We start from the raw sequence: 14,708 nt of genomic DNA, 5'->3' as shown, positions 1-14,708 counted from the left end.
CTATCTGACATAATCCACATTAACATACTAAAGGATTTGTCAACTTGGATTTATGGCTTATTACCTTTCATGATTATAAAAATAGGACTACAGTTCAGTAAGATTTTGAATATCATATCCTATGAGAAATAAACAAAGAGACCATTTTGATAGGAACTTGACTAATAGTACTGTTAATCCCCAATTCCTCAAATACCAACCTACATCCAGTCAGCGTTACTGATTCCCTTTGTTTCACAAATATGCAGATGGTGATAGTTACAAAGGCTTAGACATTCAAATCTCTTTCAAAACTTAACACCTGCTAGAGTATATACCGACAACAAGCATCTTACTGAAAAACACTCCTTAGTCCTCCTTATTGTACAGAATATAATTGCAAGGGTTGCCTGATGACCACCAAAATAAAAAGTGAGATGTAATTTGATGTAATTGAAAAAGTAATTGAAAAATTCAATTACATTGAGATTTAAATTAAATAAATTACAATTACAAATTACATTTTAAACATTCAATTACAAATTACATGCAATTACATAGATTTTGTAATTAATTACATTCAATTACAATTACAAATTACAATTACCCCATGTCTGATTGAAGCCTGCATTGCTGCCCATGGTGACTTGACAAAATACTAACTGTTCACCTGTCTTTGAATCTGGATTTATGTTCTGCTAATAGTCACATTTAATACGTGAGTAATGAGTGAAGAAAACAAAAACAATTACAATCTTTAAATTCTCAATAATTTCTGGTGGCACTGTACATGTACATGGACATACATGTGGCGCTGTTAACACTCCACGATAGTGCCATATCCTTGTGTATGTTTCTTATTTAGAAACATCGCTTCTGTTCATTTTTGTCTTTAGGACGTCTTCAAACCTCTCGTTTTGAGCCACCGTGAACCACTCCTTCCAGTTGTTGGTTTGCCCTGTAAAACCGATCAACGTCTATGTGCAGAATTGAACCCTTCGTTTGAAATATGTAATTAAATGCAATAGCTATTTGGAGTTTAGAGTAGAGCATTTGTGTCTATAAGGCTTCCGAAACAGCTTTACAGAAATCAGATAGATGTTTAGACGAAAGCGTATCATAATGAGTTACGCTGTCGATGTTTTGTTCAATTTCTAAAAAATAGAGAGCATAACACAAAGCTTCACTCACTCGACTGGCTAAACGTCAATATGACATTGTATACATCTTTGACATTTGTAAACTTGATAAAGCAAGGACCCTCCCAAAACTGTTTTGATATGCTCATTATGGATAATATTTCAGGGATAGGGCGTTGTTCTGTAAAACATCAAGCCGGGACAACAGAAACCCCCAAAAGAAACAAAGGACTGACATTATGAGCAACAATCCACAACGTCTGTAGAAGACGACAATTAACAAGCTCGATAACCCGGGTCTTGCAATGTTCCTTTAACTCGCATCATTTGGAAATATACTTCTCTCTGGAGCATCTTCAGAGTTCAAGAAAGCTGTCCTCGTCAAGGCTAACATAACTATGGGCGTGCCAAACCACATCACTCTCACCCTTCCTGAACATATCCCCCTTCCTTCCATCCAACGCCATCAGCCTTGGTTCCTGAACTGACTTTCTTGATGTTGGAAAAGCTGCAGGCGTCCGCAATCGCCTGCGCTCTCTCCACATTACATGGTTTATCTAAATATTTGCTTAGTTTTTGTATCGATGAAACAGGATCCTGCAAAACAAGTTAAAGGTAAGAACAGATTTTGAATACTTTTATCTGTGTTGAATATTGATAGACAATATGATTTGGCATAATGCAATAATATAAGTTGTATGCTTCTCTCGAGGGTAATACGGTCTGATGTACGCCTCTTTGTAGCAGTGTCACCCGAGCCGGTACGTACGCCTCTTTGTAGCAGTGTCACCCGAGCCGGTAGGCGAGGGATGACACTGCTACAAAGAGGCGTACATCAGACCGTATTACCCGAGGGAGAAGCATACAACGTATTTATCTTACCGGCATGTTAAATGTACAAAATATCATTTTATTTTATGTTAAAGATCGCTACCGACTATATGACATGCAACAAAATGGCGTCTGCCTCTCGACTGGATATTTAACATCAGTGAAACATATCTGACAAGCATAAAACTGCTATAAAACTGTTAATTATGTTTTAAGCTGAGTGTGCAAACCACTCAATGTATAAAATAGCTTAAATAAAGGAGTGAAAGTCTGTAAAATAAATATGTACAAAGTGACCGAACGGTTTTCGAACTCCGGGCACTGCATGCGTCATATTATGACGTCATACGATTGTTAGCGCTTCAGCGTCTCGGCGGAGAGTTTGGCGGTTACTGTGGCAGCGGGTAATATTTTTTCAGTTGTCACCCTCCCAAACTTAAACCGTCATTGACCAATGAAATTAAAGTATTTTACATGGAGGTAAGATAATGACTCACATGGTTCTCAAATCCCAATCAAACAGTTTGATGAACGTTTTGTTAGGTAAATTGTATTCTTATTCTACGGCATTTGTAAGCCTATGAGGTAACGACAGGTCGTAACGTTTCGAACGTTTTGTGGATCGAGACCCAGTGACCTTTCAAGGATCAATGACATTTTAGTTGTTTTTAAGAAAATCAATAATATCTACAACAATAATGCATGCAATCAAAGTTGTAGTCCCATCCACCAGAATTAGGACTTTGGGAAAGATAACTCTTGGAGGCTATCGAAATCCGCTGCCGCAAACTTCTGATCAACAGAGACCAAAGGTACTAGACACTATCGGCTTATGAAGAGTTAATCATACTAGAGACTTTCAATTAGCACCCTATCAGCCTGGTTTTACTATTTAAAGATGACATATACTCTACAGATACCTAAATCACAAATTGGCATCGTTATAAATGACACCCCGTCATTAAAACTACTCATTCGATCTTTACTTAACTTAAATCGACCTTTTTAACAACAGTGCACAATTCTCACCCGCGAACGAAATTTCCACCATTTAGAGCGGCGCGTCTCCCTTACGTATTGTGAGGAATAGATATGAGGGACGATGTAGAATTCATGTACATTTCAGGGGGTAAATTATCTTGTTTACAGGTTTGTATAAACCTGAAATCGTGACAATTGTTGTGAAAAATGAAAGCTATATGTTCTCACAATCTACTGTCATTTAATTTTGTCTCCTGCTTTGCCTGGTTTCCGACTTACAGCTTGTTTTCATAGACGATTCTGTCAAAATCGCTTTGTCGATAGGCCTTATTTGTTCGAGCCAGACGCTAGTGATAGTGAAAACGATGATCAGCCTCGCTCATCACGGTTACGGTTAATTTCTTCAACCTAAACAGTGCGACATTAGGAAGGGTGGATGCCCATCAGATTAAGTTATTTGAAAATATCCCCGGTAGTTCTTGTCTGATTGTAATAAAGTATCAAAGCAGTGTGGGCTTTTTCAGGTTTTCTAATGCCTGGATGGTATAATGGCTGATCCAAATAGATCCATTTCTGTGTTTGTTACCTCGATATTTAATCAATTAAAATTGCATGCAATACAACAATTGATACTCCCTTGTTGTAACCCGTGTTAGGTGGTATAAACCTACACAATGTCATGTTATTTGTCATAATTCACTTGATGGTCAGTTAATGAATTTATAACAGGTATAATTATTGGTAACACCACTTACACTACCCGACGAAGGTTCCCATTTGGCATTTCTTGTGTCTGGAGTAAATACTCAACATTATAAACATCGATCAAAGGATTAATAGATAACACGCTGAAAAGATTAATAACTTTTATCTTGCACAGCGGATTTGTCAAAAGGTAGTATTTATGTATGTAGATTTACTAATCTATACTGAATACACTCTGTCGTGTCTGTGTCTGTGTAAAAAGGAAGTCCTTCTTTCAAAGGATTGACCGCCAATACATTGATTGATTGCTCATCATTGGCTAACTAAATTACTTTTTTTTTAAAGAATGGCGGACATTATGCAATTAGTTGCCATGTGTGCTATCTTGAGTGACCAATTAGACTATACACCAATGTGAAAAACCTGAAACGATATATCACTTTTTCGCATATTAGACTGCTAAAAGATACATCACCTGGAACAGCTGCAGATGAATGGCATATCACTCGTTTTTGTGGATATTGATGGATACATTCCTCGAACAAGGTAATAGCCTGACACTGTTCCTATAACTTTAATCTGTTTTAATTTGAATATTTGCATTTTGTTTTTATTCATTTGTCATAGCATTCAACAGAATCACAGTTTTCGCCGTGAAGTGTAATGAGACAGACAACATACACTAGGGCAAACTATAAAATGTCTAGCTATGACAGTTCTGTTATAAATTCACTATAAGTATCAGCAGACCGCCTGCTTTTTATTAAGTTTCAAAATGCATACATGTATGATAATAAACTAATTAGGATTATCAGACCAAATAAAAAGACATACATTGACTAGTATCTACATACTGGTAAGTGGACGTTAACCACGTGAATGTAGCAAGACATTTATCGCGCAGTATTGTCACTTGGACCACAGCCTAGCTTCCGTGGAAGAAATCGGTATGTTATAAGTTGTGTCATAACAATTTCTCTCGTGGAAGCGAGGTGGGTGTCAATATAATACTACTTAGAATATTATTGTCACTTCGACCACAACCTCGCTTCCGAGGAAGAAATCGTTATGTTACAAGTTGTGTCATGGAAAATCTTTATGGTCATCAATCATATATATATTTTACTACTACTAGTAAGTAGTTTTGATTCTTTAACTTCCGTGAAGCGATCTGAACACAAGTAAGATATCGTTCAAGGCTTCCACAATGCTCGCTTCGCACTCACAAGCATAACCCATTTGGCACGAACTAGGGGGTCCGGTCGAAATCAGTGCATGGTGATACCATCACCCGACCCCTAGGAGAAATTGACGGCAACGCAACGATTCGGCATGTCTTCGTTGACGTCAAGATATCAGCAAAATGACGAGCTTGTTACACACTTTATATGCAACTTACTGAAAATCCTTCCTCACATGACGTCACTTCCGGTTCGCTGCAGTGCTCTGGCGACAGAGTTACGTAACCTCTCTGTGGTTTCGCGGGCGAGAGTGAATCATCCGACTTTTTGGCCACGTTTAATCGCTCGGTATTAATTAACCACAAGTTTTTAAGAACGAATTTGGTTATCCGCTTAAGACTCACCACACGTCTTTCATATGTAATGGTTAGAAGAGTACAAAAAACAAAAGTTTATTTGTTCTTTAAACAAATGTAGAACGAATCTAAACCGAAACGTCGCTCTATGCAACAAACAAGAAGGGTGCATGCTTCATTATTAATTCTAGATGAAAAAATTATACGACATCATGGGTAACCTAGTATTGTTCATTTTTTAATTGATTTTAAAATATATTTTTATTCATATGTTAAGTGTTCCAAACCACTATAGTGAATATTGATATTGTTACTTATCAGGTTTTCGGTTGGGAACAATGACTACACAAGGCCTTTTCATGAGAAAGTGTAAGCCCAAGTATGACACATATTACATTTGACTTTGGGCAACTCACATGTTTCATGTCTTTCAATTTCTCTAATGCCAATCAAACAGTTTAATGAATGTTCAATAATGAGGTACCGCCATGTAGCTGGAATATTGCTGAGTGCGGCGTAAAACTCACTCACTGAATAATGAGGTATGTGAGTGAAATTGTATTCTTATTCATAAAACCCCATAACACTTTAGTTGGCATTTACATCAATAATGAAGCATACAGCTTGTTTAGTGCATGGAACGACGTTTCGGTGTAGATTCGTTACCAAGCTAAAGGGGACTCCAGCCAAGTGATGAGAAGTATATATACATAGTATGTTATGACAAACAACAGATTAACATTAACAACACCATGTAATTGATTACGAGTGGCACACAATTGGACGAGCCCAGGTGGGGAGTAAGAAGACCAAACAACACGGGTCATGAAGCTAAAATACAGGAGGGATTAAATAGTATAAAGAAGATGATTGGGCTCTTTTTAATAGTCTATAGATTGATTAAGTTTTCTCAGGCCGATGGTATGTCGTACCCTTGGTGGATAGGATTTCAGCTTTGTAAACTTTGTCAGCCGCAATGAGTATCCCACTAAGATATTCAAGTGGAAGACCTTCAAGAATGCCGATCAAACACTTTAACGACATCGGGGAACCAATGTTGAATATTTAATTCAGATGTTAAGTGTTTCAAATGACTGCAGTGAATATTGATTTTGTTACTTATCAGGTGTTAAGTTTGGAACAATGAACAAACAAGGCCTTTTTATGACAAAGCGTAAGCCCAAGTATGACACATTACATTTGACATTGGACATTGGGCAACTCACATGTTTCATGTCTTCATATTTCAACAGGAATATTTCCAGATCGGGATTATCTTCTATTGCTTGTTGCCACCCCAGAGTGTGGTCGAACCAAGATCCATACTCCACTGTAACAGAGAAATAGTGAAATATGTCTGGCTGAGTAAGTGAGTTGGTCTTAATAATTACTTACAGTCCCTGAACGCAACGTGACAAAGAGACCATATGATGCTACAATTCCCAAGACAAAACAGTACAAAAGAGATTACCTGACATAAGGGTTAACGTCACTTATAAGATTACTGTACATTTGTAGCGACGTGTGCGTGTTTGTTTGCGTGTGTGCGTATGCGTTTGCGTGTGGGTGTGCGTGTTTGACTATTGTCGGTTTTATAATTGTAGCCCACTGAGATATATTTCTGTTGTTAATATGGATACATATACTAAGACACAAGCCCCTGACTCCTCGTCAGTCAGTCCTTGTTTTATCGAATACATGCGGAACCCCAGGGGATAACAAGTACCATCTTTTCCAACGTGTTTTGGCATTACGTTCTATCTATTACACCATCAAGGAGATCTTATCACAGGTAGTCAGTCGCCAACTGTTGGTTTGGAAATTACCGTCGCCATTGAGGAACAATTCCAGATAGTCCTCCCACTTGCCATTATACTCTTTGACAGGAACATGTCCATCATAGCTCCTTACTGTTTTCATACCAAATTCCATATTGTAGAAGGAAACTGCAACAGCTTTGGGGTCACGGAGAACGTATATAACTTTAGACTTCTTCGTTAAAACCTCTTTGGGGAGAAACTGGAAACGGAAATGACAGCCGAGCACCCTGGGAGATTTGATGGAGTCCAGAAGACTCATTGGTGAGAAGTCCAGCATGTCCATACCACGCACTTTCTCTCTGTATTCGAGATCTTCATGTACTATCATGCTTATCACCTCCCACAGCCAGTGTGTTCCTGGAAAAGGTATGAAATAGTTTAGGGACCAATTAATATTCTGGAAGTAGGGCTGGTAAAATATAATAGTATCTGCTTTAAAAGGAGCCAGGAAAAAGTGGTTCTTGTGAAAGAACTGTGGTTAAGCGTTTGTTCAATATACCTGGGTTCGATTCCCCGACTTTGTGAAAAGTTCCGGTTCGACAAGGCATAGTCCTAATCAAACGATCCCATTCTGGCATTTTGGCACGGTTTCGTAACACATTAGGGGCAGTGGGGTAGCCTAGTGGTTAAAGCGTATGCTCGTCACGCCGAAGACCGGGTACAATGGGTACCCGGGTACATGGGTACAATGTGTGAAGCCCATTTCTGGTGGCTCCCATCGTTATATTGCTGGCCTATTGCTAAAAGTGGCAAAAAGCAAACTCACTCACTCTCTCATTTAGTCATAGATATATTTTTACTAACACTTTGTAAATGGAATAATCATTTCCTTAATCCATACACAGTCATACAACTTAAGTACCAAATGATATCACTACACAATGGTATCCCTTACTTTTTGTAATAGTATATATTCTATTTTGATGCATCGTGTCTGCATGTATTCCTATACCGTTGTCAAGCAAGAGTGAAGTAGAACTGAAGAGAACGGATTTATACACATCTATTAGGTATTAACAAAAACAGCATGATGGGTACAATAAGTAGCAGAGTACTCTAGAAATCAATGTAGCGCCCTCTTGCGACAACAGCACAGAACAGATTTACATACATCCATTAGGGATTAACAAAAAAAACCACTTGATGGATACAGCGAGTAGCAGAGTACTCAAGGAAGCGCCTGATTCAGATGTAGACGTTCAAATACCTGATTTAGGATAACTGCAAAGCACAACATCATCAGATCGCAGCTCCATGTCCTCAACCCGTTTCATGTGCTCGTCAAACGGTATGGGAAATCCTCCCCGGTAGAAATAGCATCCTTTGTAGCAGTTGACAATCATACTTTCTCCACTACGATCGGTCAGGTCTCTTTTCGAAGCCATATTTGCAACAGTTGATTCAAAACTAAGGTGCAGTGGTATTTGTATCCGATCCAGTTTGTGATTGCAGCTGTTTCAATCATAATGAGGTTGCATTACACTGTGCGCATTTGCATGCAGTTTTACATATTCACTTACAATTATTATTTTTTATTATTATTATTATAGGATATTTATATAGCGCACATATCCACGCACTAGTGCATGCTCAAGGCGCTGGTATTTTTTCCCTCGATCATTGGATGTCAATATCAACTGCACATCGTATTTGCAATCTCAACTCCCTTGGGAGAATACAACTCTTGCTGCCACTAGGCGCACCGACTTATTGTGGCTTTCTCATCCTAACGAGGTACCCATTCACAGCTGGGTGGACTGGGACACATAGTCACAGCACTTTGTCCAACTTCACTGCACGTTGCTGTACCCGTAACTAGGTGTTTGCACGTATTCATGTGGCCACCATCTGGTCATATACCAACGGATTCGTGGGTTCTTTTAAGTGCACAGCGTTGTGTACTGTACACTTGGGGTTGTGACATAAACATGCAGGTGAATCTGAACCTCAGTATTGAATCCACTGAATAGTTCATCTTAACCTCTAACACCATGTTTTTCAAGTTATGCATTTCGAGGTTAAAATAAATTGGAACGGAAAAGGTAACAACATGCATGTCCAACATACAAGTGTTGGTTAAGTCTCTATTTGCCAGGCGCGGTGGGGTAGTCTAGTGGTTAAAGTGTTTGCTCGTCACGCCGAAGGCCCGGGTTCGACTCCGCACATGGTTTAAATGTGTGAAACCCATTTCTAGTGTCACCGGCCGTGATATTGCCGGAATATTGCTAAAAGCGGCGTCATACTATATTCATTCACTCACTCCATTTGCCAACATACTGACAGAGATTACAACAAAAGGAGCATGCCCTCGTTGAACCTCAATCTTTAGCTTGTGTGGGTCAGACTTGTTTATTTCCAAGTCGTGCAGCTTTAATATTACAACGTGCGTCGACATACAGCAAATGTTGTATAGGGGCTGGAATAGACGAAAATGACGTCATCATCGAACACCTGGCTGACCTCATTTCAAAGGGGTGTCAATGACCGTGGTATCCGGCGTCACATCATAGCATCACACCATGACATCACGCCACTATTTTGGACCAATCAGCATACAGCAAACTCACTCCGGTGAGACTCACCCTGACTGAGGGGTCAATGACCGTGCGTCCCCATGGGAAACACATAATAGCATCACACCATGACATCACGCCATCAGTATGGACCAATCAGCATACAGCAAACTCACTCCGGTGTGACTCACCCTGACTGAGGGGTCAATGACGGTGCGACCCGTGGGAAACACATCATAGCATCACGTCATGACATCACGCCATCAGTATGGACCAATCAGCATACAGCAAACTCACTCCGGTGTGACTCACCCTGACTGAGGGGTCAATGACCGCGCGCCCCGTGGGAAACACACCACAGCATCACACCATGACATCACCCCATTAATTTAGACCAATCAGCGTAGAACAACTATCGGACTGACTGGACCACTGATGGTAGTGAAAAATCCCATATGTTTGTGATTGTTTGAAATCAACCATCAGTTCGTATAAGAGTTCTGTATCACAAAACAAACATCGATGGCTATTCCCCACACGTCCCTGACACTACTCACACAAAATGGAATTTCAGTCTGGTTAGGGTAGACTTGCACAAGTCTCTATGCTAATAATGGATCCTTTAAACGATAATTTCTATTAAAAATATATATATACTCCTCTGAAGTACTGGAGTAGACTGCCTGCGCTTATCTTGAACTAGTGTATTTAAAGGTCACATGCAACCAAAAAATCAAACATAATTAAAACACAATTATCACTTCTTCATGACATATTATATGCATTGCTGATTATGAAAAAACAAATAAACAAAATTATAAGCGTATAATCGCAAATCAAAAGTGCAATATTTTGTACTTGGGTTTACCGCCCTCGAAACGAAGCAGCCGGGATACCGAACCCAGTCAGAGCGGGTGGGTGTGCACTCAAGTGTAACGGCTGGTTCATTAGCAGATGCCGCCTTCACGGGTCAGTGTGTGTGTGTATATAGAAAGTTGGGTTTTGTAAATACATGCTCATTTTTTGTGTATAACATTTTGCAATCAACAGACATCATAACATGTCATGTGTTCAAGTATCCCACCTGCCTGTCTGTGTAATTACATAATGTGACAGAGACCGAACTCGGGCCATAAATCAATGCGTTTTGTTTATGGTGTATAGCCTGATTGGTGTTAAGTTCAAATTGCATGTGGTCAGTGATCGCAGTTGTGTATTGAATATTGTCATTAACAGACAGGCAGGCAGACACACTGGTGTCAATAAAACAAGACATTGAGTTTTGTCTCAGACAGCGACATATCTATATCACAGTTAGAAATCGTGTCAACTCTAAATAATGCTTTTAAGTATCGAACTGAGAAAGTGACTCGGTAAGAAGAACGTGTGGTGAAATAGACAAAAGAAATTATATAAACAGTTTATTTACTGTCATAACATACAAAAAGCTCGCGCCTGTGAGATATCAACAAAACATTATGAAACTAGCTCACACCAAAGTCTTCACAGAGTATTCACCAGACAGCCCGCTTCCAAGTTGCGCGAACCTATTTCACTGCGCACGTGCTATGAGCGCAGCCAGCTGCTGAAACCCGTATTCCCCAGAAAAGTCTGGGGAAAATTAGTGAAACGTTTGAACTCCGATTTCGCGCGTTTTTTTTCATCGCGTTATTTTTCAACTTTATAAGTTGAATTTGCATTTTTGACGCTTTGTCTCGGTAAGTCCATACCGAAAGGTATCAGAATCTGCAAAGTTGTGTTTTACGTTGCATGTGACCTTTAAAGGATAGAATTACTATACACCAACGGGTTTAACCTTTAGCTTGGAGCAAAGCTAGTGGCGGTCTCCCGCTTACTGCTCCCAGCCGTTAGACATTGTTGACCCACATTGCGTGAGTGGCACTATACTGTGGCGGGGGGAAAAGCGTTTGTCGACTGTTAGCCTGGCAACATTTCTCGAGCGTGATCGAGTGTGTTTTCGCGAGTGTCAACAACCTGATAGGATGGAATTGTCAATTACTTCCTACTCTCAAATTAAAATAGTATGATTTTGCTTTGAATGAATGCATCATGATCAGACAATACTTGATGTATTTTAAAACATACAAACAAAACGTTATATGCTCGTTAGAATCAACAGTAGCTATAGTTTGGCATGAATTCAGAGAACGAACTCCGTATGATGGTTATCAGTTGGCACCCACCTTACTCTATTCACGACCTGTGACACCTCGTCATACCTGTCACGTGCATAGCTGACCTACATTGACGAACGATGACCTTTATGACCCAACACTGCCGCTGTTACAGGTCGTTGGCTCCCTCCCTCTGCAAGCATTCTGCGTTCTGCTGTTTATTTTATTGACAGTTACATAGACAGATTCTTTAATACAAATGCATAAAATCGGTGATTTACAATGTGATTAAGTTGTCTGACAAAGCATCCACTTGCACAGTTTGAGATCGATTGGGTCTTTGGATGAAGAGATATTTACAAAAAAACGGGTCCAGATGCATTTCATGCCAAACTATAGGCCGTGTCAGTTTTGAAATGTGCGTTCTCGTCATGGAGATTGTACCTGCGCTTCCCAACCTATTTCGGCATGCCTCTTTCATGATATGAAAGCAAGGTTACACGAATGTTCGAGAAGTCATGTTTTGAGTATCTGCTTTGGGATGTAGCTGAAAAAAAGCATTTTGATTAGAATGATTGACATTTTGTGATTCTAAACCCTGTAAATGTAGCTGGTAATAATGTAGATTACATAAATACACCTCCAGCCAAGGCCTACATCGACCTTGGTAAGAGCTTAGGCGTCTATAGTTATTTGCTGGTAATAATGACGTTAGAATATGTTTTATAACAGTTTATTTGGTTGCAACTGAGAACGATATAAATGTCTCATGGCTACCACCGTCTCTTTTTGTGAGACTTTTCATACTGTATTATCAAGTGTGTTTTTTTCCACAGAATGGAACAAGAAATCTTAAACCAGTGCCTCCCCCATATAAAAACTGTAGATGAGTTGCTCCAGTTTGCAAATTACTATAATGTAAAACACCTACCCATCGTTCAACAGCGTTTGGTCACTTTGCAATTTGAAGAACTGTGTCAAAATATAAATTTGGAAGCGGATTGTCCCAGTATGCCTGATACAGATGTCACAGATATAGTGACTCACTCCCCTAGTAGAAAACGTTCAAATTCCCCCCATTCCTGGCCCATCTAGTAAACAACCTCGACTGGACAGTCTTTTCACACAGGATTTACACATCAATAAGGACTATTTAGATTTTGACTTTGATGATACCATGTTTGATCAAGTCGCACTAGGTGAAGATGACAGTCGTCCCTATGAGTTTAGTCTAAGGAAACAACGTACATTTGCTAAACATGCAGCGGTTGAAAACGTGTATAAAGTGAGATTTAATGATCAATGGAGAGGTCAAAATTTAGCTGACCTTTACGGTCGGCTGCATGACATGTTTGATGATGTGCTCAGTCAAGCTAGAGGGCAGTTACAAGATTCTGATTTAGGACGTGTCGTATTACACCATGACAAGTTAGAAAATCCAATTGTGGTCCCACTGAGACCATTGGAAAATTTGAATGCAGATGTCATCCTGAGACATGTGGAAAATGTGATGAAAAGTCACCACCATTTGACCTTGGACGATTCCTTTGATATCGATGTAGGTATGATTGATATGCCTAAAGGAGGAATAAATCATAACATCACAAATGTTCAAGAAAGTGTTAAACTAAAACATAGTATTGTAGAAATCAACAATGCAGATCACCCATGTATGGCAAGAGCTCTCTCTGTGTGTTTTGCTAAAGCTCATCAAGTATCTAAGGCTGAATGGCAGGATCTCATCAATTCTCATCCTTTAGATCAGTGTCAGTGTCGGTTTCTGTCAACATCTCCCCCCAGTTGGAAGAATACACATATGACACATCTCGCTTTAGAACACAAGAAATGTCCACCCACACTATACAAAAACATGAAAGATTCCAAAAAGTAAACATCAAACTCTCTTTGCCAATCTCCTCTGTGATAGGACTGTGTAAAGAAAGAATGGCAAGTGTGACAGATATACCTAAATTGGAGGCTGTTTGGGGTTGTCACATATTAGTGATCAATGCATCACTGGGAAATAAATTTATCACCAAAGAGGTTAAAGATGACAGAAAGCAGTTGTTTGTATACTTGGTCAATGACAACCATTTTCATGCTATGCCCAACATTTCTGGCTTTTTCAGCCAAAGTCATTTTTGTCACCATTGTCTGACCCCCTTCCAAAGTAAAGAAAAACATACGTGTGACAATTACTGTAGGGTCTGTAAGAGGAAATCGTGTCAGACCAACGACACTGCAAGAATCTGTCCTGATTGTCACATGCAGTGCCGATCTAAAGCATGCTTTGTTGCTCATAAGAAGCCTAAAAAATCCAAGAATGGGGATCTCCCCTCAGAGTGTCAGGCCTACTGGCGTTGCCCTGAGTGTTTTAAAGTCCTGAACATTTGGCAAAACAAAGATGGTCAACTTGATTGTGACACTTACATGTGCCAACCTTGTGGTAAGGGGGTGCCCATGGATCATAATTGCTATCACGAGCCATAACCTGTGGATGACAAACCCCAAGTCAAGAAATTCATCATGTTTGACTTTGAATGTTCCCAAGATGAAGTGTCTACTTGTGCAGAAGGTTATCTACCTTCCCCTTGTTCCGCATGTGGACCTGAAGAAGAGGATTGTACACATTATACCATGTGTGACAACTGTCATCAATCTTGGTGTGGGCGCCAAGAACATAAACCTAACTATGTCATAGCTCAGTCTGTCTGTGACATTTGTAAAAATCACCCATTCTGCACCTAAAGCCAGATGTTTTTCTTATGGTGATCGTTGTGATGTATGCAACAAATGGCATAAGAAATTCAATTGTTTCAAGATGCCTCCATGTCCAGACACTTGTGGTCATCGAGAAGTCAGGTTCAAAGGCTCATACACAGCTACATTATTCTGTAAATGGCTTTTCACAAAAGCTCACAAAAACCTTTCGGTGTTTGCCCACAATTTCAAGGGTTATGATGGCTATTTCCTGTTGGACCATCTGATAGAGAATAGTATCCTCCCTGACAACATGGTGTAGAATGGGTCTAAACTCATGTATATGCATATTCCCCGGGGTTTGAACA

At 39.6% G+C, this 14,708-nt stretch overlaps 1 protein-coding gene across 1 annotated transcript; it reads right to left on the bottom strand.

The window, feature by feature from the left end:
- Positions 1-1,541: 1,541 nt before the first annotated feature.
- LOC124290334 (sulfotransferase 1B1-like) lies at positions 1,542-11,740 on the bottom strand. The gene is made up of 5 exons (XM_046727044.1): positions 11,710-11,740; positions 8,200-8,444; positions 6,999-7,349; positions 6,399-6,502; positions 1,542-1,715 (listed from the first exon to the last, which is right to left on the bottom strand). The coding sequence occupies exons 2-5, from the start codon at positions 8,375-8,377 to the stop codon at positions 1,542-1,544; spliced, it is 807 nt and encodes a 268-aa protein (XP_046583000.1). The 5' UTR covers positions 8,378-8,444; positions 11,710-11,740.
- Between the last annotated feature and the right edge of the window lie 2,968 nt (positions 11,741-14,708).

This window comes from Haliotis rubra, unplaced genomic scaffold (assembly GCF_003918875.1).
Source record: "Haliotis rubra isolate DU_JTF1 unplaced genomic scaffold, ASM391887v1 Scf462, whole genome shotgun sequence".
Classification (NCBI taxonomy): domain Eukaryota; kingdom Metazoa; phylum Mollusca; class Gastropoda; order Lepetellida; family Haliotidae; genus Haliotis; species Haliotis rubra.
The sequence above is the reverse complement of the archived record's forward strand: the minus strand, read 5'-3'. Positions and strand labels throughout refer to the sequence as shown.

Bases quoted from the DNA above. Each gene is read 5' to 3' on its own strand.
- LOC124290334 (XM_046727044.1), bottom strand. From the start codon at position 8,377: ATGGCTTCGAAAAGAGACCTGACCGATCGTAGTGGAGAAAGTATGATT. The intron at 7,350-8,199 runs GTATTTGAACGT...TACCTTTTCCAG, and splicing joins TTGCAGTTATCCTAAATCAG to GAACACACTGGCTGTGGGAG. The intron at 1,716-6,398 runs GTGAGTTGCCCA...CTTGTTTTGCAG, and splicing joins AATATGAAGACATGAAACAT to GATCCTGTTTCATCGATACA.